Source organism: Terrapene carolina, unplaced genomic scaffold (genome assembly GCF_002925995.2).
Source record: "Terrapene carolina triunguis isolate 2854851 unplaced genomic scaffold, T_m_triunguis-2.0 Scaffold96, whole genome shotgun sequence".
Classification (NCBI taxonomy): Eukaryota; Metazoa; Chordata; order Testudines; family Emydidae; genus Terrapene; species Terrapene triunguis.
In genome coordinates this window covers 39,708,507-39,733,724 of record NW_020664447.1, presented here as the reverse complement: position 1 = coordinate 39,733,724, position 25,218 = coordinate 39,708,507, and the positions used below count along the sequence as shown (strand labels likewise).

Sequence of the window (25,218 nt, the reverse complement as noted above, 5' to 3'; positions counted from 1 at the left end):
AGAAGCCAAAGAGCAAGAGGAAAATCATTATCATCTTATGCCATTTCTTTTGCATGCACAGGCTCTTGCAAGACTGTGAGGTATCTGGGCAGGAATTGTCTCTCTCTCTCTCTCTATACCACTGAATACACTGCTGGTGTTTAACAATTAAGAATAAGGGCTACAGTAATTTGTGTGTGACTTATTCTTCTTCCTGTGTTTTTGTTTTATTGCATGTTCTATCTTGTTTTCTAATATCATACCAGTTCCACTTCTGAGCTGTCGGTTACCTGAATTCACTAACCAGTTGATTGGTTAAAAGTATTTTCAAACATTTTTTCTCTTACCCTTCATATTTTTCTTTTGGCTTTGGTGGTGGTTTTTAACCAAGAATATTTTTGCAAAGTTACTTTGGAACAAAAACTCTGGTAGTCTGATGTCTTTCATCCAGAATGCTAATGAATATGAACGTAAGTAGCGGATTTCTCTCTGGTCTGCAGGACAATCCTTTTTTTTTTTTTTTAATTAGTTGATAGTGATCACTGGAACCTAGCCAGAATTTTAAAGCCAAAATCCTGTCACTTCTGTAATCAGGAAATCTCCTTTTCATCTGTAGAGTAGAAATAACTGATATTTTACTTTTTTGTTTGGCCCATGAATTCTAAGCGATCTTTACCCCTTTAATCAGTGTGTTTCTATATCAGACATAGCATAAAAACAAGAAAATGATAGGTTTCAGAGTGTTAGTCTGTATCAGCAAAAACAACGAGGAGTCCTTGTGGCACCTTAGAGACTAACACATTTATTTGGGCATAAGCTTTCGTGGGCTAGAGCCCACTTCATCAGATGCATGAAGTGAAAAATACAGGAACAGTTATAAATACATGAAAGGATGGGGTCTGCTTTACCAAGTGTGAGGTCAGTCTAACGAGATCCATCAATTAACAGCAAGATACCAAGGGAGGAAAATAACTTTTGAAGTGGTAAGAGAGTGGCCCATTACAGACAGTTGACAAGAAGGTGTGAGTAACAGTAGGGAGAAATTAGTATTGGGGAAATTAAGTTTAGGTTTTGTAATGACCCAACCACTCCCAGTCTTTATTCAGGCCTAATCTGATGGTATCCAGTTTGCAAATTAATTCCAGTTCTGCAGCTTCATGTTGGAGTCTGTTTTTGAAGTTTTTGTTGTTGAAGAATTGCCACTTTGGGGTCTGTTATTGAGTGACCAGAGAGATTGAAGTGTTCTCCTACTGGTTTTTGAATGTGTTAGTTCCTGATGTCAGATTTGTGTCCATTTATTCTTTTGCGTAGAGACTGTCCGGTTTGGCCATGGTCATTGCTGGCACATGATAGCGAGCCTTCAAGTAATATTGTATTTGAGCAACATATGGTATTTCTTCTGATAAATTTCCTTCGAAATTTTTTTCAAATCCTCTGGAATATAGAAATAGAAACTTGGGTGATTTAAGTGGCTTTTATATCTTCAAGTGTAATTAGAGTCTATCAATCCAATAGTAGCTCAAAAGAACTACTAAAAAATGTAGCTGCATTTACTGAACAGCATAAAGATTTCAGACTATAAAACTAGGCTTGTTTCAGTTCTTCCCATTGCCTTCCTTCACTCTTAGCCTTGCAATTTCTGTCTCTCTGACTTATTTTTTTTTTTACTCAGCATAGCACAATGCAGTAATTGTTTCACGTCCTACTGTGTATAATTTGCATAAATTTATTCCCTGATTACAATATATGGAATGTAATCTTTTCTATTCCATCGGTTATGAATTTGAAAGGCTTTCTGCAATTGAATGTCATGGGGAAGGAGGGGGTGGGAAATGGAGCAAAAAAGTCAAAAGATCCTTCTTTACCCCTCTGCTCACTATTTTGGAATTAATAGGTGTTTCCTTTCCTCAATTGAAGGATTATTTTTGTAATAATAATAATAATTATTAATAATAAATTGTGGTTCTGTAGCACAGCTCATCATTGATCTCAGATTATTTTTAAAAACAAGCCTCATAATGCCTCTTTTGGAGGTACTTAAGAGGTCTTTAGGCCTGATTTTGCTGACCACTGCAATGCATGCCAATGTGGGGTGGAATACAGCTGCTGTTCAGCAGTGCACAATGCTACGTAATACTTTAGGGACAGGAAGTGCAGAAGAATAGTGTACCCAAATGACACATCAGAGGGAATTTAGATGGACAGAATGTAACTATCCAAACTGGAATGTGGCCTTGACACAGAGGTAAAACTCTTACTCAGAAAAGCACCATTGTTTTTGTTTTTTAAAATAACAAGGCCTTGTTGTTTTTTTTTATATATCATCCAAAAAACAGCATCTCTATCAACAGACTGCGTCCAAACATTGCACTGGTGCACTGACTCACAGGAATTAAGGGCTTGTCTACACGAACAATTAGTTTGCAGCAAACTGGGTGTAAATCCACCCCATGCTAGCCTGCCATGTGCTGTCTGTCCAGCCTACATAGTCTCTGTCATTGTGGACAGAAACTGGAGAAAATCAGCAATGATTGCAGCGTCTGTTTTTATTTGTAGAGCCCCTAAGTAGTTGCATTGTGACTAAGAATTGCAGCCTATAAGAACCATTCATTAATATGTTAGGTTCCCAATTCTTTCATGTTGGGAATGCAAGAAAGCAGCTGACCTGGCTAAGGAGTAGGATTAGCAGTTTACTAAAACATTGGTTCTGGCAAACTTTGTTGTGCATTAAATTACTGAGAATAAAAAAACCAAAAGTTCTCTTCATGAACTCACAAGTGACCTCGAATTACTTCTTGTTTTGATTCAGATTCTACAAGAAACTGTTGAAATCGTATTAGTTAGAAAGGTCCTTATTCTCAAGGAGCCTAGTGAGCTTCAAAGCAATTGTTCATTAAGCATGTGGGAAATATTATGGAATGTTTGTTTTTTTACATAGTAACAACAGTGAACTGCAAAACTGTAATATAACAAAAGCCTTAAAGTGTTAAACCAGACTGCAAAAGAATATCCTGCTCAGTGGCTTGGCTGCTGCTTCTATCGACTAGATGTTGGATGTCTCTTTGAACCAGGGGCCATGGATTCTTCCTAAAAGCGTGGGGGGGATGAGGCCCTGCCCACAGCCAAGCTGATGCCTGGCTGGGGAGCCCAGGTCCCTCCACCTTCCTGGCTGGGGGGCTCAAGAGCAGCCTCTGGCCCGTGTCCCTTCCCTCCAATCCTCCCACCCAGCGGAGGGAGAGGGTGGGCCGCTCCCCACAGCTGCCCGGGCAGCTCTTACCAGGCCAGGCTGGAAACTGGAGCCACATCAGGGTAAGAGCCGTGTGTGCAGCTGTGGGGAGCTGCGGACCCTCCACCTGCCCTGGGTGGGGGGTCTGGAGGACAGGGACATGGGTCAGGGGGCTGCTCTTGGGTCCTCCTACCCCAGGCTTGTGGAGGGTCTGCACTTCCCATAGCTGCCTGGGCTCCCCCAGCCTCTCTTACCTGGGCCAGGCTCCAACTTCTGGCCTGGACAGGGGGTGGGACCTTGGGGGAAGAGGTGGGGCAGGGGGTGGGCCCATGGTAAAAGTGGATGGGCTAGGCTGTTTATCAATTCATGTTCCTCCCCCATTCCAACCCCTTCCCTGTCCCCCTTCAGGGATCCTTCTCATGAGAACCTACTTCATCAGTAGGGGCAGGATCATTATCAGTACAGACTGCTCCACCCAGGGTATTCTCCAAGGTTTTCTTCATTGTAGCAACGCACTAACCCCAGTACAGCAACTGGAGTTTATCAGCACCAACCCTAATGCAGTACAAGCGAGAGTATTCCTCCGGCTACACAGACTCACCACCCTGGGGCAGATGCCTCCCTAATAGGCTGGGGAGCTCACCTACACAACCACAAGGTTCAGGGCAAATGGCCTTCCACAGAAGTGGCCTTCCATATCACTCTTTTGGCGCTACCTGGCTATCTGGGAGGGAGTTGGGGTGTGGGAGGGGGCTCAGGACTGGGGCAGGGGGTTAGGGTGTGGGAGGGGTTTGGGGTGCGGGCTCCAGGGGGCGCTTACCTCAGGTGGTTCCCGTGAACCGGCAACATGTCCCTCTGGCTTCTTGGCGCAGGGGTGGCCTGGGGGCTCGACGCGCTGACCCCACCTGCAGGCGCCGTCCCCGCAACTCCCATTGGCTGTGGTTCCCAGCGAATGGAAGCTGCGGAGCCGGTGCTCAGGGCGGTGTCAGCGTGCAGAGCCCCCTTGGCTGCTCCTGTGCATCGGAGCCGGAGGGACATGCCAGCGACTTCTGGGTGTCAGCTACTACGGCCAACCATCATTATGAGTGATGTGGAGAAAGTGGATAAGGAAAAGTTATTTACTTATTCCCATAATACAAGAACTAGGGGTCATCAAATGAAATTAATAGGCAGCAGGTTTAAAACAAATAAAAGGAAGTTCTTCTTCACGCAGCGCACGGTCAACTTGTGGAACTCCTTACCTGAGGAGGTTGTGAAGGCTAGGACTATAACAGAGTTTAAAAGAGAACTGGATAAATTCATGGTGGTTAAGTCCATTAATGGCTATTAGCCAGGACGGGTAAGGAATGGTGTCCCTAGACTCTGTTTGTCAGAGGATGGAGATGGATGGCAGGAGAGAGATCACTTGATCATTACCTGTTAGGTTCACTCCCTCTGGGGCACCTGGCATTGGCCACTGTCGGTAGACAGGATACTGGGCTAGATGGACCTTTGGTCTGACCCAGTACGGCCGTTCTTATGTTCTTATGGACTTTTAATGGCCCGGTCAGCTGTACTGACTGGAGCCGCCAGAGTCCCTTTTCGACTGGGTGTTCCAGTCGAAAACCAGACGCCTAGCCACTCTACTTAGCCAACAATTTTTACACAAAGACACTTAATCTTCAACTGTCAGCAACTCTCCTCAAAGGTTCATGTAATAATCACACAGTAAAAGGAATTGCTTACAGGTGATCTGAAATGCTTTTTTAACAAAAAAAGAAATAAAAAACTGTTAAGATCCTAGATTATAAACAGAATATGTGTCTAGACTTAAATCACAAGAAAGCATGTTGCAGAATACAGTTGAAAACCAGTCCCTCCTTTATCTGAGCTGTCAAGACCTGAATCAAGGGATATGGGTTTCTCTAGAAAAAGCTGATGGATGACCAAGTGGAAAGCTGTACATGGCAAACAGTTCACTGCTCTGCTGACTTGCTAGCAATGTCTTCAACTGTTGCATGAAAAACACATAACCTTGAATCATACACTTGGTAAATAAAAAGGTTTTCATTTCACCTTGATGATATAAGTATTTGTATCTTTTTAAAAGGGTCACCAACTTAAATTATGCTGCAAACAAAAACTTTTTTATTACATCTGCTGTTAATAATACCTTAATTTATTAAAACTGAAAATTGAAAAGTACTTTTTTATTTTGTATATTTCTTTAAGCTTAAATAATGAAATCAATGAAGTTCAGTTTCATTTTGACTTACAGGCAGGTTAACCTTTAGTCACTTAGTTCTGCACTGTTTGGGTTATTACAATCTGCAGAGGAATGTTTATTTGTTTATTAACAACTTTTTACTGGAATTAAAAAAAATAATTTATTAAACACTTCTGTTTGTTTTAGCTTGCTATTTTACATTTTGGGCCAAGTTTAGGTTAGGCTGACATTCTCCACATTCATTCTGTTTAACGATTTGAGATTTTAATCAATTGTTTTAATTTTAAAAAGCTTTTCAATTCGCTGTTGGTACTGAGGGGATAGGGAAGGAAAGTGGAAGATGTTGGATTTGAAGAAGTGAGGTTTTTACCCACGAAAGCTTATGCTCAAATAAATCTGTTAGTCTTTAAGGTGCCACCAGACTCCTTGTTGTTTTTGTAGATACAGACTAACACGGCTACCACCTGATACTTGATGTTGGATTTTTTAGTAGCTCATATTTGAAGGAAGTGAATACTCCATCTATGACCCAGAGAAATCAAGTGTCTAGATTTCCAGTTGTTTGCATCTATAAGGGTGAGGTAATTTATGTTGGTTTGTAATATTCAGGCCAGAACTGGAGCATTGGCAGGAAATTACAAAGGACAGTCTCGGGCAGCCAAACCTATAGGCAGGGCCGGCTCTGGCTTTTTTACCGCCCTAGGCAAAAAGGCCACCGGCCGCCCCCCCCCCCCCATTGCGGCAGGGGAGGGCGCCGAGCCTGGCCGGGGGCCGCAATCCCCAACCGGCCGGAGCACCGGGGGGAGGGCGGAGAGCCCGCTGCGGCTCCGCTCTCCCCGGCGGCCGGAGGGCGGCGAGCCCAGTCGTGCCCCGCTCTCGGGCCGGAGCGCCCCGCGCCGCCCCCCTCCAGGCACCGCCCCAAGCATATGCTTGGTGGGCTGGTGCCTGGAGCCGGCCCTGCCTATAGGCTTGTTCTGCAGACTATAGTGGTTGTATTGATGAAGTTTGCTCAGTTTTTAAGATATTCCCCCATTTTCTGTATAGGGCATGTTTCTCTAGCTGGCTTCTTTTACATTGGAGTAAATGTTTTAAGTGTGACCACTGTTGCTCACTGTGTAATGTGACAGCTTCCCTCTTCTTTCTTTTAAAAATTATATGGAAAACAGGAATCTAAAGCTAGTAATAAAACTCAGACAAGAATCAGAGTAAGTTAATTTTGTTTATCAACATAGTTACTTTCTATACCTCCCTCAGTCTATTGGCACAGTTGGGGTATGCCAAAGAGTAGAACTTGATGTGCATTCGAGTTCTTGTGAAGTATGTGCAGTACCCTCAAGAGGCCCATTCAGACTAAACAATGCCAAATACAGGAAATTCACTTCCAGCAGTGTGAGCTGTAGCAAATTTGTTTCTACTCCAAATAGTCAAGAACTGTGCTACAACAATTAAATTTAAAAATGGAAACCCTGTCTCATAGGACTTCCTTACTATTGTTTAAGACTTGTATACATGACAGGGTTTTTTTGTAATCTTCTCCTCTCCTTTTTCTACATCTTACATATCTTGTTTCTTTACAGCAGTGCCAGCTGATCTCGTTTGAAGGGGCAGAAGCCAGTTTGTAACTATGAATGTATATTTTATAGGGTTAAGAGGTGTTTTCCAGTGCGGTGATCTTTTAGATCTGATGACCTAGTAGCCAGAGTGTCAACTTGCATCATCTGAGTAAGAAAAAAATAACCATTGGCAACTGAAGTGAAAAAAAGCTAAAATGGGGTTATTAATTTGATGATGATATGCTGAATGGTGCTACGCTGTTGCTTGAGGATTACAGATTGTTCAGATATTTATCCTTTGTAAATATCTGAACAGTTTGGATTAGTACATTTTTGTAACAAAGTCAAGGAATTATTAGTTTTTCAAACAAAAGTAGCACACAGTGATTTAATTATGGTGTTTAAAAAATTTTGGGGACCCTCAAAGCCCCCTGCTCAGCCCCAGGCCCACCCCCACTCCACCCCTTCCTCCAAGGCCCCACTCCTTCCTGCCTCCTGCTCACTCCATCCCCCCTCCCTCCATCACTCGCTCTCCCCCATTCTCACTCACTTTCACCAGGCTGGGACAGGGGGCTGGGGTGCAGGAGGGGATGAGGGCTCTGGGAGAAAGTTTGGATGCAGGCTCTGGGCTGGGGCAGGGGTGTGGGAGGGGAGAAGGGGTGCGGGCTCCAGCCAGGCGGCACTTACCTTAGGCGGCTTCCGAAAGTGACCAGCACATCTCTCTGGCAGTGGCTCCTAGGTGGGTGGGCCAGGGTGCCTCAATATGCTGCCCCTGCAGCTCCCATTGGCTGCAGTTGCCAGCTAATAGGAGCTGCGGAGTCGGCACTCGAGGCGCAGGCAGCATGCGGAGACCCCTGTCCCCCCGGGGCCATAGGGACGTGCCGGCTGCTTCCAGGACTGGTGCAGGGCCAGGGCAGGTAGGGAGCCTGCCTTAGCCCTGTTGCGCCACCAGACTTTTAGCCCCTAAAATCTCTCAATTTGGTTCAGTAGCCTCCGAGAGATAGAAGGAGAGGGAGAAGTTGAGGGAGGGGGAGGACTTGATCAGCGAGGCCCGCAGACAACCCTGTAGTACCCTCGGGGACCCCCGGGGGTCCGCAGACCCCAGTTTGAGAAACGCCGATCTATAACCGATCTAGAATATAATACTTTGCACATATTAAAAGCACATTTTTGAGGCAAAAATCTCCTTCCAGGGGCCATTTCCCAAACACTAATGAGAACAACAGATGCTGATGACAGCCAATCATTAAAGCTAAATCAAATCCTATGTCACTGCTTATCTTGAATTCTGACTAGCTAATGTGCCTGGAAACTCCTTTTCACATATATGCAAGAGAATCTTAGAGACATCTAAAAGGACAATTTTAACCTTTCAGGCATGCAGTAACTACCTCTTGGTCCAGTTAATCAAAATATCATCAGCAGACTTTTAAAGGAATTTTCTTGAAGACAGAAAAGTTAGGCCCCAACTCCTCTTTGCGCCTTTTAAAATTGCCTCTTAATATGTTTGTCTCCCTTTTATACATAAGTAACCTGACACTAAGACTCTTTTGTATTACTCAGTAGTATTGTAAAATATCTTAAATACATTGCCATACAGAGACTAGATTAATTATTTTGCCTGTGAAATGACTGCTTGATCACATGGGTTTTGTGTAGCTTGGATTTCTCTCCTAATTGCCTTGATTGCTTTGTCATTTGGCACTCACCCATGTGACACAATTGGATCAGACACTGTACTGATGCATCTGAGATAACAGTTAGAAACAGTACAATAGAGGGTACCCCAAAAACAAGATCAGGCAAAAGTGAACAACAGGCAGTGAAAAAAATAAAAAATTATATTTTTACTTTTTCTTTTAAAACTTTATTACACGATAAAGAGGTATGAAAGCAAGATACTTCATCTCATGAGGTTATCCTGATAAGCAACTTTTAAGAACTCCGCATTTATGCATGCAAAACGCCTAATGTCGTCATTGAAATTTTAACCTGAACTGTGACTGCAGGAACTGGCTCTAAATATTTCATATGTGCCTCCTCTTTCCTGATGCCTATTAATCTATTTTTATCAGTTCCTCTTTGTACTCTTTTTATGCCAGGGTTTCCTAGGGCTGTGGTTGGTTGGTTTTGGTGCGTTATAAATACATTTTGCCCTGGCACATTTAATTCACCTGCCCAAATAATGAAGGAAAACCATGCAAGGAAGTTCACATGAATATTTGAGCTGTAAACATATTGTTCACTGCTGAACATAATTCATATATGTAATTCATATTCAAAGAACGGAGGATAAATCATCCCAAAACTATAGAACTTTCTGTTTGTATTTAAACAATTAATTAAAATGGGGGCAAATACAGGCTTCCATTGCTGTTCTTTCTGCAAATTAATTTTTAAAAATGACTAATTCGATGAGGCCTAATGATACACTGCTGAGCTACTTCTCTTTAAAAGGGAAGGCTAAAAAATGCATTGTACTGTATGAAGAAAGCCATCCTTCTGAATACAAACATACTGCAAGTCTGTATGATGCTCCATTATAAAAAGGATGCCTAAATCTCTGCTGAGTCTGAAATGAGGGACTACAAAATGCAATGAAACTTGGAACACAAATCAGAGTCTGAGCATAACTGATCTCACATCAAACTGGTCTCGATAAAAGGATATGGATTTGTTAACAGTAGTACTTGAAAAGTAAAAATTAAATTGAAGAAATAGAACAAAAACTGAAGCAAAGTTTTGGGAACCTTTTCAAAGCAAAGGCAAGAGTTTTAGCCTTTTGACTTCCACTGATATTAAAAGCATCAAAGCTTCACAAAATTTATCACACAAGTTGGACCTAAGTGAACAAATGGAATTTCTTGATTGCAAGTGCACTCTCTCATTGCTGCAGGACACAAAAGCACTGATACAGAATTTGGTATCCAGGATACTTTACTTATACTCACTCCAACTGGCTAAAAAGAAGTAATTCCCAAGTGAATGCCAGCAGAAGCTTTTTCAATAGACCAAGGATGCTTTTGGTGGAACCAGGGAATTAATTTGGCTCTATACATTTAGAACACTTATGTGACACAGATGTCACTTTTGGAAATTGGGATTACAAAATTCCCCAAACCATCTGAGACTAAAATTAACAAGGCACCTTTACTTCTAGAAAATGGATAGTCAAAAAGGGGCACAAAACTCATCTATTGTCCTTTCTCCACTTTAGACAAGAGAATTAAAAATCTTCCAAGGAGGCAAGATCTCAAAAATTTCTTGCAATGGATTTAAAATCCAGATTTATAGTGACTATACTATGACTTTCTTTAAAAAACAAAACCAAAAAAGCAATGAGTTTTCAAGATACTAAGAAACACACTGGTGTTTGGCTTTGGAACATGGCATTCTCTGTCATGCAAAACTGAAGTATTTATATGATGAACACATGTTTGTATTCTCTTCTGCAATGCATATCAATACATTTTTGGAATGGTGCCTAGAAGACATGGAATCCAGGATGGAGAGTGTCCAATCCGACATCAAAAAGTTATAGACATTTAATGTTAATAGTAATGATTTGAGAGCAAGTGGGACACTTATATTTTTCCACTGAGGCCTTTGCCTAGCCTTAAGATGTTTAGGCTGCTTTTCTTCATTAAAATACCCACAAAATTTGAATGTTTACTTTAACTTTGTAAACATGTGTTGTAAACATTTGCTGGATAATTATATTTTCCCACTATCCTGCCATATTATGAGACATCGCTCTATCTTTACTGTGGTCTTGGTTATTAGTAAGCCAGCAATGTATGAATAGCTTCTGTAGTCTACATCCTCTCACTTTTCATTGTATTAACATATACTGAAGTAATTCTTGGCCAATTTAATAGAATGGTTGATACTAAGTAGTGTATCCAGTCTTGGTAGTATGAGTTTTAAAACCATGAGACAGCTGATCTTTTCTTTCCTGACTCAATTAGATCTTTAAAAGCAGATTATTGGAATTACAAAAGGGAAAAGAGCCAAGTGTTTTAACTACAATAGCTAGTCTCTTGGGAAAAAATGGTTTGTATGTCAGATTATCTCAAAGTATCATACCCAAATATCTCAGAATAACATCACGGAAGAAAAATGTAGTAGATCTTTAGAGACAGTGTTGAAAACCAAGTTTGCAGATCCAGGGCAATACTATGAGTAATCAGGATTGTTTTAACTCCATGTTATCTATGGTAAATAATACTTCTATTTTGCTTAGACTACAACAACTTGGCATTTTGCCGGGACCAGCCCTAACTTATTTTCAAGCACCTGATACAATGAGAATTTCAGGACAGATCACTGGTGCACTAAGTCAACTTGCCTCACAAACTGCAGACATTTCAAAGAGACAATGAACTTATGTGTAACATACTCAGTGAGAGGTGAGAGTCAAAATTTTGATCAATTTTAAAAAAGTCACTGCTGGTCCACTGATGTATTCTGTATAGTGGTGAGTAACTTGCTGAAAGCAAACTGCTTCTTCTGTAAAAATTTAGGCTGAAATTAGGGGAGCAATATGACCTTTTACAAGTTAAAGTAACAGGAGAATGATGAGAGTAATCACTTCCATAAATAGAATACTTTTCAAAAACATCTCAAGCAATTGTGTTTATTTTTATAAAGGGGGAAAAAATTGGGTTTAAATGGCTTATGGGATCAATAACTGGCTTTTCACACCACAACAAACTAGACCAGCTCCATAAATCAAATGTTAGAAAATTCATAATTCCTCAAATTCCATTATAAATGTTCGTTAATTTTCACAGAGTGAACAAAGAAAGAAAAAAAGAAAACACGTCTCACCATCAGCTAGAGACAAGCCCGTAGATCATAACTTAAGAGTTTAATGACCCTGTTGCAATTTTGATGGACTTTTTATATATTTTATTAATAAAAATAAGCAAGCATATATAAAACTAAATAAACATATAACTGAGCCTCAGGTTGCTAAAGTTTGAGAACCGCTGTTATAGATGATAAAACTGATTGAAAAAATCGTCCAATTGATGACAGTTTCAAGTAACATTAATTGGGCCAAATTCTTTTTAGTAACATCAGTTCCAATGGAGTTACTATGAATTTACTCAAGACTGGATGTCTTTCTGCAAGCTATGCTCTAGCTCAGGGGTCGGCAACCTTTCAGAAGTGGTGTGCCGAATCTTCATTTATTCACTGTAATTTAAGGTTTCGCGTGCCAATAATACATTTTAACATTTTTAGAAGGTCTCTTTCTATAAGTCTATAATATATAACTAAACTATTGTTGTATGTAAAGTAAATAAGGTTTTTAAAATGTTTAAGAAGCTTCATTTAAAATTAAATTAAAATGCAGAGCCCCCCGACTGGTGGCCAGGACCCGGGCAGTGTGAGTGCCATTGAAAATCAGCTCGCGTGCCGCCTTCGGCACGCATGCTATAGGTTGCCTACCCCTGCTCTAGCTCAACCAGAAGTTATGGGCTTCATGTAGGAAATTACTTGGTGAAATTCTGTGGCCTGTGCCATGCATGAGGTCAAGACTAGATGATCATAATGGTCCCTTCTGGTCTTAAAATTAATGGATCTATGAATACCATGGTGTAACTGAATGCAGAATTAGTTAATTTGTGTCTTGATTTTCGAGTTGCCCTGGAGATGCTTTTTTTTCTAATATGTATGCCAGTGTGTTTAACAGTAGACAGCGATAGTTCAACTGTGAGATAAATTTAACAGGAAGGAATGTTCTTGAAAGCAGCAACTACTATTTATTCTTGCTTGCTTAACATCTTGTGAGCATGTGTGAAAATGAGAAGAAAAGAAAAACAAATCTTAACAGAAATATAAGAAAAGGGCAGAAAACAGTTTGAGAAGCTGGAGAGAGACTAGCATGCAAATCAAGGGGGAAGAGGCAACATAAATTAAGAAGGGAGCAAATTCATCTCAGGTGTAAGTACTTACTTTAGTAGTTACAAGTTATGAATTTGGCCCTGTATTCTGAAAAACAAAGTGCTGGATTTCAGCTGCAATAATTCTATTAATAAGGAATTCTTTGTCTTTAAACCTTGTATGTTGAGTTGAGAATATACTCCTTAAATCGAGTTAAAAGCAAAAGTTATCTTTACTGGTCAAAGTTTCCCAAAAAATATGGTACAGTTATGACAACTGTTGTGATGTGTTCAAACCTCTTTGGTTAGAAGTTTCAACAAATATCAGCCACTGATTTAGGGAATTCTAACACAAACAAGATATATTTCCTATTCAGCAATGTTCCCTCCCCAAAAATAGTCATTATTTGTAATATGTTCCTCACAAAATAGTTATTTTATAATCCTGGATAGCTACTGTGATTTTTTTTTTGTGAAAACATAAGATTTAAGTTTGTAAAGAGCCATTTTATTTGGACTATATTTGATGATCATTAATAGCCAATATATAAATAAATCCACTTGTGAACTGTAAATCTGTTTGAAAAGAGAAACAAGATGTTTAACTCATCCTTTCACTTTTGAATAATATTTAGCAACACAGTTACAAACATATTTGCCAGGGCTGTTATCACTAACTAAACTTACCGCTTATGAACCACTTGACTTGAACTTATTGTTGCTATCTGATGAACCTTGTCTCTGATACTACAGAATTAGGAGAGATTCTTAGGTCTTGTAGTGGTTGTTTATTGGAACAATTTATCTGAAGAGAAGTGACACTAGAGGGTGACCTTGTTTGTTTGTTGGTTTGTTTTTAAACATTTTTCTGTGGTAACTCTCTGAGGGTGGGTTTTTGTCCATTCAAAGTTAACATGCAAAGTGTTCATAGTCTACACAAGCTAAGGATAATTTGCTAAATTGGAACTCTGACACATGGCACACTTAATTGAATACCTTCATTTTCTACATTTAAAAAACCCCTTTTTTAAATTCTGGGTAATGGGTAAAAACTAGCTGTTCATAGTGGCAAACACAGACTACTTATAGAAAAGAACACTGTTGCATTTATATTTCACTTGAGAAATTACTAATATTTATTGTTTTTATATAATTTATACAGTATCTAAATGGTGCTGGTCATTTTTTACACAACATTGGAAGGAAATGACCACTGCCGCAAAGCCTATAATCTAAGGACAGACCAAACATTACAGACTAAAGAAGCTTAGAGGAATCTGAGAAGAATTGTGTCCCCAGGCTTATGGAGTGGTATTTCTTAAACTTTAAATTTATTTTTAAAAATAAATATTATGAGTCGGAGCAAGTGGAAAGGTGAGGGGTGAGCTCAAAAATGGCAGGGGAAAAAGATGGAAGGACAGAAAGGAATACAATGAATAAGAGTGGGCAATGATGGATGTGGGTAGGACACTGGGAAGGTATGCACGGTGACTGACATGATGTAGAGCAGGGGTAGGCAACCTATGGCATGCGTGCCGAAGGCAGCACGCGAGCTGATTTTCAGTGGCCCTCACACTGCCCTGGTCCCGGCCACCGGTCCGGGGGGGCTTTGCATTTTAATTTAATTTTAAATGAAGCTTCTTAAACAGTTTAAAAACCTTATTTACTTTACATACAACAATAGTTTAGTTATATATTATAGACTTATAGAAAGAGACCATCTAAAAATGTTAAAATGTATGACTGGCACACGAAACCTTAAATTACAGTGAATAAATGAAGACTCGGCACAACACTTCTGAAAGGTCGCCGACCCCTGATGTAGAGTATGTAGGTCCCAGAATATTAGAGAGAGAAGGTGGATGAGGTAATATCTTCTATTGTACCAACTTCTGTTGGGGAGAGAAACGAGCTTTTGAGCTTACTGTAAGCTTAAAAGCTTGTCTTTCACCAACAGAAGGTTTGGCCAATGAAAGATATTACCTCATTCGCCTTGTCCTATGATATAAAGTGTATGATGAAAAATCCAAAGCATGCATTGGATTCTGCCACAACAGTCAGGTGAGTGCTGCCCCAAACACAAATTTTATATTCCCCCCCTCCCCAAAAAGAATGTCGAATAATATTTTTGTAGTGATCCACGCTTCAACATATTAGTTAACATTTTTATATAGTGCCATAAGCGTGCATGTTGCTTTTCATAACAAAGACACAGTCCTTGTGCTGACTTACCTACCATCTTAACAGTATAATTCATATAATCTGCAAAGAAATGTAGTTTTTGCAAGTAAGAAGAATAGTGGCTTAGAAACTTAGGGTACTGAATCACCACAGTTAACTCTCTAGCATCTTGAGGGCCCACCTGTTTGCAGGTCTAGGTAGAGAGAGAGAGTGGTTCTGGCTTCTGGTAGGTAGGGCTAGCTTTGGATTCTTGGGAGAAACTAGGCCCATCCAGTTTGCACCAATTTCTCCTTCCATCCCAGCTTGTGGCCCTGACATGACCCAAACTCCAAGACCAGGAACTAGCAGAGGGAAGGTATTGGGATCTGAAACTGGGAAGGAACCACGTGGAGGCAGCAGATTCCACAGGCACAGATACAAGCACAGGAGGTTTGTGCGGAATAAGCTCGAGTGTGAATTTAAAGTGCAATAGCTATTCGACCCTAACTCCCCATGTGGACACTTTTATGCTACACTAAAAGCATCTTTGTGTGCTTTAGCTTAATTCACTTTCTGACTGCTTGGGAGGCATGACCTGTTGCTCAGTGGGAGGTCGTGTAAAGGTTAAGTTGGTGGGAGAGGGCTTGTTTAGAAAAGAGGAAAAAACAGTGAAGGGTAGAGAAATAGGGGTCTTGCTGTGAAGGGAGGAGGGAAGAGAGAGACAAAGATTGTTCTTTCTAAATGCGGTGGGGAACAGTGCGAGTTAAAAATTCAATCCACACTCTTGAGTGATGTAATTATACTGACCTAACTCCTATATGATCTAACAGGAGGGCTTCTCCCATCAACATAGCTACTGCCTCTTGAGGAGGTAGAGTATCTACTACACCCACAAGAGAAGCTTTCCTGTGGGCGTAGGTAGCATCTTCACTGAAGTGCTATAGTGGTCCAGCTGTGCTGCTCCAGCGTTGTAAGTATAGACAAGCCATTAGTTAAACTGATGCAGATCCCTAATGTAAACACACTTATACTGCTTAAACAAGGTGTAAATAGATCTAAGTTTGAAATGGTATATTTTTCTAGCATAGACAAGGACTATTACTTATAACTGTCTCTCACAACAGGTGGTTAGTGTGGCCCTGTTTCTGGTTGCAGGGCCGGCTCTGGCGGCCGGGGGGAGGGCGGCGAGCCCTGCTGTGGCCCCGCTCTCCCGGGCGGCCGGAGCGCCGCGCCGCGCCGCCCCCCTCCAGGTGCCGCCCCAAGCACCAGCTTGGGTGCATGGTGCCTGGAGCCGGCCCTGTCTGGTTGTATGCTAAGTTAACAGCTAAGAAGACTGGTGGCTGCTTTAAGCCTTCGTATGTAATAGAGTTTGTGCGTCAGGTTGTCTTTTTGTTTTCTTAAGGGCTGTTGCAGTCTTACTCCCTGTTCCTTGGGAACAGTACAATTTCAAACATAAGCTTTCATAGTGTGGATCACAAGATTTACCTGGTGTTCAAATATTTAAAGTTTCACCCTGTTTTGTACACTCGAATAGGGCATGGAGGCTTTTGAGATGTTTAGATAATCAATTCTTATGCCAGTCAGTAAAACATCAACAACTCTTAGTTCAGCTCTCAACCCTGGGTATCTTCAGATTTTGACAGGGCCTTGACATTGCTGTAGAAGCAGCACATTCAACCCCTAGGAAGGAGAATATCATTTTTGACCAACACTTTGGTCTCCCCAGGCCATGTTCCTTGTTTGGAAGGACATATTTCCCCTAAGCTAGACCTCAAAATGGGGGTGGGCAAGAGCAGATACAGAAGAGGAAAAAGATGGGGGGGGGGGAGGAATCCCAAAAGATCTGTTCTTTTACCCCTCAACAAAAAAACAAACCAGACCCATATTTCCATTAGCAAGGATATGGAGGATTGCTAAATGTGATGGGCAAGAGTGGAAATAGGGTGTGCTTCCCCAATACTTTAACCCTTGGTCAGTGTATAACTTTAGTACAAAGGGTTAAGCACATTTTGACTTTGTGAGATTAATCTGTATAGGCCCTGTCACATCAAGGAGCCTGCATTAATTTCCTACCATGATGGCTCAGGCCAAGAATCACAAATATAATGGTTTGACTTGTGATCATTAAAACTCAGGTGCTTTTCCAAATAATTGTAACTTTTTAGGGAAAAAATGGCCTAATTTGTATTGTGCTGATGTAATGAGTCTACAAACACGGGGCCAAATTCTTCCTTCAGTGCTCCACAGAAATAATGGGATTACAACAGAGCATCTTAGAGGAGAATTTGGTTTACAGACTTTTTTAGTCAGTGTGTTTAATAAATAGCCTGCCTGAGATTGATCACTGTGCTCTAAAGCAGAGGTAGCTAATAGTAAATTAAACATTCTATGCTGCCATGATCCCAGGTCAGTTACTTCCAAGTGCTTCTTTAATTAGAACACTGTTGGAGCTGTTGCTGAGCAATTAGACCTAAATACAGCGATTCTCAGTTCAGAAAACACTTTGGTGAAATCCAGAACTATTTTAGAACACAATAGGGATACATTTCGGATCAGCCACTTTCTAAGCTGCAACAGCACTGTGGTTAAAGAAACAAAAACATGTCACAGTTGCCAAAGCACAGCAGGACCACCAGTCAGCAACTATTGCTATATCAGAGTTTTGGGAGACTTGAAGTACTTTTCTATTAGTAAACTTTTGTTCCCTGAAGCACGTACAGGGCTCAGTTCTGCATTCCTTACTCTTGAGCAGTCCCCTTGAAGTCCATAGAACTGACTGTGCAAGGTAAGAACTGCAGGATCAGGCCCATATTCTGATTTGATATTTATTCAATTATTTTTAAAAGAGCATTGCCTTTTCCATAGAAACCAACGAGTTAGATAAAAAACAGATGTTGAAACACCACTACAAAGCAACTTCCAAGAATAGTCTAACCCCAAACCAAATCCCTCCCGTTCTATTTTCCCACAGCTCAAAGAAGGCCTCATGGGCAAAATACTGCCTGTGATCTTATTTTATAGTGTGTGTGTGTGTGTGTGTGTGTGTGTGTGTGTGTGTGTGTGTGTGTGATTACAAGGAGCAAATTTTTGAAAAGCCTAGTGGTGTCTGTGTTATGCTTATACAAAGCACACGGGATCTTTATAGAGGAAGGTAAATACACACAGCGTTTATTGAGAATACCACAGTTAGCATATGCTTTTTAGACACACACACACACACACACACACACACACAGTCCTGCAGTGATGTTTATAGTTACCAGTCCAGAGTCTGGATCAATCTAGTGGCCAGCCAGATTGGTCACAGAGGGGAGCGGGGTTCTATCGGTCGCGATCCGATGCTCCTGGAGTGTGGCAAGACGAACCCAAAGTCCTATGGCAAAGCACCCTGTTCTTATAGGTTTTCTTCTCTGTTGAAGCCTATGGATTTTGCTGTGTCACTTTGTGACCGGTTACTTCTTAATTGGTGTAAACATTCCAATACACCTCCGAGAGGGTCATCCTGTCCTTTGTTCCCGATTTAATCAATTGTCTTTAGGGGTGCCAGCCCCTTTACCTCAGGGTCGTCAATCTGCCCTTCATTATGGATGCGCGTTGATGATTCTTTGATGTTCTTTAAGTTTCTTCACTCCTCCTTCCTTGACTCTGGCTATAACAATGGCCTTCACACCTTATCTTTTCCTGATGCATACATTCCTCATTCACACAAACAGATTGAGAATACAAACAGTAGTATTTTATATTGAGCAAAAGGGCATTGCAAATTAAACCTTGCTAAGTTTTACAATCAATAACCAAGACAATTTACATTGAGACCCAGGCCTTCAATGTTCCTCTAATCTACTTAACATAGACACAATAGAGAATCCTGTCTCTTACTTCCTAATTTGTAATACATATAGGAAACCATAGTAGCTTTATAACTTACTCTAAAACAAAAGGATGACCATAATTAGTCATAAGGATTGTTCTGGTCTGTCATTCCTTTCTGCTATTCAAAAAGGGTGGCTGACAAGATGAAATCAAATCATACATTAATTCTCATAGTACATTATAAAATCCAGCTCCTACATCTGGGTGCTTTTAGGAGAGAACAGTGCTACAAGAGAACAGTTTCCCAGTGGCCTGAGAGAATATGAAGTTGTAACTGCATTCTGCTGGGCAGAAAGAAAATATATTTTTAATAGAGGAAAGGATAATCATTAATAACATTTATACATCAGTGTTTTTACAGACATCAACATAATACATTCTCTGCCCCGAATAATTTACAATCTTTATTTAATAAAAAAAAAGTGCAGGATAGGAGACAAGACAGCAGTACATGAGTGGGTGAAATCCTCAATTAAGTCACTGGGTAAAATGTCCATTGACTTCAGTGGCGCCAGGATCTCACCTTCTAAGCAGGAAGAAGACATGGAGCAGAGACTGGAAAAGGAGGCTAAGGGAATGGAATATTGAACAAGCAGGGAAGGAAGAAAAAATTAGGGCTGAGATTACAGAGGGTCTTGTAGGTGAGGATGAAGAGTTTGCATTTGATGTGTCAATGGTTAAAAAAACACGCAGTTTCAGCCTTCTGGATGACGGCAACCTGTTCAGCATAGCTCTCTTGTCCATCATATTAAAGTGTCTGCCTGTGTTTTCACTGTGCTTGGTCGGTATATGTTGGTAAAGGTGTTATATATTGTTAGGCAGGTCTGTCTTCCTATTTACATTGTACCATGTTTGAACCTTCCAGCGGCTGTCATTCCTGACACAGAATACTTTTGTTAGACATGCTGCCACTGAGCCACCAACGATGAGTTGACATTTGACTTCTGGCTCAGATGGTTTATTATCAGAACACAAATAGCCAAGTTGTCCTTGATTAATGAAATGTGTGTATAGTCTCAGCCTTCAGTGGAGTTGGAACTATAATGAATCTCCTGCTAAAAATTGGCACCTGTTGTGATTTGAACTGTAATATGACCTGCAAATTAAGTCTCAAGAGTTTATTTTTGATAGCTCTGATTATTACCCTTGATTGGGATTCGGATAAATTGATGTTTTTCCTGCAGTATATTTGTTTTCTTTATCCACCATTGCTAAGTTTAGTACATTTACCTGTCTGTAAAAGAAACAAAAGTTGGCTGAATCTTTGCAGAGTATGGTATGTAACTGTGTGTCTATACAGGTTAACTTTCTACATGAATAGAAAATATTTTATACTTAAAATATTTTCTTTGAAAGACTTCAGCCGTACTGAGTTCATTTATCCTGTGCTGGAGGGCTTAGCAGTTGACAGCCAGCACAGAGGGGACTCCATACTCCAGTGTACCCAGCAGAGGAGACGACTACTCTTTAAACTGCCGTGGAGTGGGGGTTTGGTATGTTGGAGATGGGGTCAGTGGGTTTGGGCACAGTCCAGTCCATACAGGAAAAAAACAAAGTAGGACCCGAGCAACAGGTAACATCTGCTACTTTCTGCCATGCCTAGCAGTAGCCAGCTTTTGGCCTTGAGAATTGTGATGCCCAGCTCCTTTATTAATTTTATTAATTATTTGTATTGCTGTAGCGCCTTGGAGCTCTAGTTGTGATCCAGGACACCATTGTGCCAGGTGCTTCACAAACACAGCACAAAAAGACAGTCCCTGTCCCAAAGAGCTTACAATCTAAGTATAAAACAAGAAATGACAGATTGGGGAAACAAGGAAAATTCAACCTTACCCAAAGAGCAGTTAGCAATGGTTCACTGTCGCACTGGTTGGGTCCTGCAGGGATCTGTCTTGGGTCTGGTACTATTCAATATTTTTACTAATGACTTTGATAGTGGAGTGGAGAGTATGGTTGTAAAATTTGCGGATGACGCCAAGCTAGGAGCAGTTGCAAGCACTCTGGAGGTCAGGATTAGAATTCAAAATGCTTGTGACAAATTGGTCGGAAATAAGAGACAAAATTCAGTAAAGACAAGTGCAAAGTACTACACTTAGGAAGGAAGAATCAAATGCACAGTTACAAACTGTCTCGGTGGTAATACTACAGAAAAGGATCTGAGGTTAGTGGATCACAAGTTGAATGAGTCAATGTGACACAGTTGCGAAAAAGGCTAATATTCTGGGGCATGTTAACAGGAGTGTCGTATGTAGAACATGGGATGTAATTGTCCCGCTCTGTTTGTCACTGGTGAGGCCTCGGCTGGAGTATTGTATCCAGTTTTGGGCACCACACTTTAAGAAAGATTTGGGCAAATTGGAGAGAATCCAGAGGAGAGCAACAAAAATGTTTTAGAAAGCGTTTAGAAAACCTATCCTGTGAGGAAAGGTTAAAATAAGTGGGCATGTTTAGTTTTGAGAAAAGGAGACTCGGGGGGGGGGCTGGTTACAGTCTATCTTTTTTATCTTGTCCAATTTCCACATGTTTATTAGTCCCATGAAATAAGTCGATAGGCAAATGGGATGGAACTTATCATTTTAGACTTGTGAAAAATAGACTAAATGATGTTTGAATGGCAGTGAGTGTTTCCAAGGAGGGAATGACTCACTAAGTGCATTTTTTCTTTCGATCGTTCCAGGTTTTCCAGGACCTCGGCACCTCAGTGCTATCTGGTGCTTTTAAGGGGTACAATATCTGTCTTTTTGCATATGGACAGACAGGTTCAGGAAAAACGTACACGATGATGGGAACTCCAGTGAGTCATAGCCTTCATTACACTCTTTTTTTTTTTTTATCTGTTTATTAAATTGAAGTTCATGATTAAGATTGATCCTAATTAAGCAAAATGTTTAAGCATGTTTTACTAGGGATTACTTGTGTTTAAAATTAAGCACATGCTTAAGTACATAGCTAAATAATGTAGCACAAGCTAAAATCATAAAAGTGTGTGTGTGTATGTATGTATATATATATAATTCCTTTTGTAGACTGTGCTCTTTGGGTGTTGCATATGTGTGGTTTACCTTTTAGTCTAAAGAAAACAAGTTTTCTACCATGAACACTTATTGTTCTTCGTAGCAGCCAGCCTGCGCCTCTACAAAATATTTTAATGTCACTTTCTTTGACAATCAGACAGCCATGCTGAAGTTAAATTACTTTTGCCAATTAAAATTTGGAATAATTATTTGTGCAATCTTTTCTGCTGCATTTTTGTGAGAAGACTTTGCTGTCCATTAGGGAACAGTCTGAGGTGACCATACTTGCTTCATTTCCAATTACTAAGTGAATTTGAATTTGAATGGAAGCTTTGGGGGTGAAACATTAGCATATGCTCCTCAAAGCTAGTCAGTTCTAAGATATTTGATTTATGGGGCCCCACTTAGTGTGCCTTTATGTGTTAAAGCACCCAAACCAGTGAGTCCAGTGGAAGGGTTACTGGCTTTGCTGATCCAGAGGGAAAGGTAGATCATCTCTCTGAAAACCTATATAAATCGAATTGTCTCTAAAGCAGTGGTTCTCAACCTATTTACCATTGTGGGCCGCATATGTGTTATGTGGGCTGCATCCAATACTACCTGTATGGCCCTAAGGATGTCACATGGGCCACAGCTCTGTGCTGAATGGGCTGCAGTCTGAGAATCACTGCAAAAGAGAGAACCATTTTTCAAGGAGACAGCAAGAGCAAGCCCCCTGAGAGGACCACTGCTTCAGGTAAAGGGTAGGGGAGAGAGACCCACTCTTCAAATAAATTTTTTTTAACCTATAAAAATGGTTCAGGGTTGGTCTGAATTTTGGTTACAGTTTCTATTTGGTTCTTATTTTTATTGAACTGGTTCTGCTGTCCCTAGAATGACCGCATTAGTTTACTAAAGGCACCACCTGACAGGCATCTGCAGGGAGATTTTGCCCATCTGATACCTAAGACCTGATTCTCTTCCTGTTTTAAATCAAGACTAGCGCCATGGAAGTCAGAAGAATTATACTAATGTAAAACTAATGTAAGTGAGAGGAGAATCAGGTCACTAGTGGTTGATTATCTTGAAAGTATAATAGCAGTTTACAATGACCATATCTTAAAAATCGTTACTAATTCCTATGGCACTTTCATTATAGTAATGTTGCTGCTGGATTCTTTGGTGAGAGAGTGATTTGTGCATCAGGAAGAGTCCCACTTCAATCCAATATTTAATAATTTGCATTTATTGTAATACATTATTAGCATTATTAATAGCTAGAACATCAGCCTGCTTGGTCCGTAGAGAACTTTCACATTTACAAAAATGCATTTATTTAGAGAGAGCTGGTTTTTTCCCCTTAATTTGTTCCATTTCAAATATACCTTCTAAAAATCTTTGCATCCTACTGCAAAGAGATTCTGAGTGGGAGGGGCTGAGCCTGAAGGTAGCTCCAAGTCTTTACGTAAGCCATGTGCTGTAGCAAGTGGAGTCATCTTAGCTTTAAACTTTTCAGCAACCACTGCCTATGAAAAATGCCCTAAGATGACTTCCAGTGAGGGTAAGATTGACAGTTATGGGTCAGGCACCATTCTAGCCAGAGTATATCATCCCTTTAAGTCAGGGGTTCTCAAACTGGGGGTCGGGATCCCTCAGGGGGTTGCGAGGTTATTACATGGGGGGTCGAGAGCTGTCACCCTCCATCCCAAACCCTGCTTTGCCTCCAGCATTTATAATGGTGTTAAATATATAAAAAAGTGTTTTTAATGCATAAGGGGGCGTCGAACTCAGGCTTGCTATGTGAAAGGGGTCACCAGTACAAAGTCTGAGAACCCCTGCTTTAAGTGATTACTTCTAGAGATGCTGCAACTGGAATAGCTATGAGTTGTCACAGATCTAACACTGAGAATGCTCCAAGACAAATTGTGTTGTGATCTCCACAATCACTGCTTGTGTATCTCTCCATGTTTTAGTGGGAAGTTGATGCTGGAATAGTTGGGAATTCCCCATAGTTTTGTTTATATTTATTAAAATGACTTCTTACAAGAGAAACTGTGACTGTGATCATATCATGTAATTGTTTTTCTTTTGTTTGTTTTTGTTTTATTTAAAGGCATCCATTGGGTTGACACCTCGTATATGTGAGGTATTTGTTTCTTTTATGAACTTGAAATTGTTTAAACTGTTCTTAATTTTCTTTTCTTTTTATTTTTTTAAGAGAAAAATGTAAACTTTTGGTTTGTGCAGGGCCTTTTCTCAAGGGAGGATGATTATTCAGAGCAGCCAGCATCTTGCAGAATAGAAGTCAGGTAGGAGTGTTTCATTATTTTTGGCCATATGTTTCTAAATACTTTCAAATGTGTATTTCCATAGTCAAAGCACACAAATGTTATTTGATAAGTTTATTTCTCTTTCTCAGGGCTGTCAATCATTTTGTTGGGGTGGGAAAATCTTGCAGTTCAGTTTTCAATCCAAGTATAGTTCCTTGGATGCTGTTTGTTCACTGTTAGATCCCAAAGAATATGCATCTAAATAATAGCGGGTTAAGAGTCCATGTCTTGCTTGTTTAACTCTTCAAAATTTGGACCCTATACTGCATTCAGTTCTTATTCATAAACATCATTAATTTTGTGGAGTTTTGTGCTCTGAACAATTGAAGAGTTGGGAACAACATTAATTAAAAGTGCAGGAAATATGCTGTGTTGGCAATGCAGATTATTTATTGTGTCAGCACTATTTCCAACCAGCCAGCAGCAGGGGACAGTTATTTTCTTTCCTCATGACAATTGATTGCTTCTCAGCTCCTTTCTAAGTGTCAGTACTCACAACATGGTAAGAAAACGTAATTTGAGAGGTAATGAAGATGAATACTTTAGTTTTTGATGTGGAATGTCTGTGCCAGGCTGCAGGTGCAAATTTTCATTGTCCAAAGAACAACTTTAAATAAATTTTTTTGTGAATAGTGGCTGTCAGAAAGACAACATTTTATTTGCTTTTCTTCAGTTTCCTTGAAATCTATAATGAGCGTGTCCGAGATTTGTTAAAGCAATCAAACCAGAAGAAACCTTATACGCTTCGTGTCCGAGAGCACCCTGAGACAGGTCCATATGTGCAAGGTGAGAGTGAGTTTCTGCATGGGTTACAGATGAATGCCTATGTGCCTATTCTGAATGTTCACTTGCATTCCTAACATGCTCTTTATTATTTCCACTCTTTCCAGTTATTAAACAGCCAACATGAAATATGTAGTTTGAGGAACTCAAAATCCTCCCAGCAAAAATATATGGCAGAACATGGAATCTAATTCTTAATATTTGAAGAGGGTGAAATTCTAGAGGAA

General features: G+C 40.4%; 1 protein-coding gene across 1 annotated transcript in view; it reads left to right on the top strand.

Moving 5' to 3' along the window:
• STARD9 (StAR related lipid transfer domain containing 9) overlaps nt 1-25,218 on the top strand; it is a 192,969-nt gene that overhangs the window by 65,943 nt on the left and 101,808 nt on the right. Inside the window, exons 4-7 of the mRNA XM_026651250.2 lie at nt 21,563-21,679; nt 23,992-24,024; nt 24,126-24,187; nt 24,882-24,994. Of these exons, the coding sequence (XP_026507035.1) occupies nt 21,563-21,679; nt 23,992-24,024; nt 24,126-24,187; nt 24,882-24,994 (325 nt within the window). The remainder of the gene's footprint in view (nt 1-21,562; nt 21,680-23,991; nt 24,025-24,125; nt 24,188-24,881; nt 24,995-25,218) is intronic.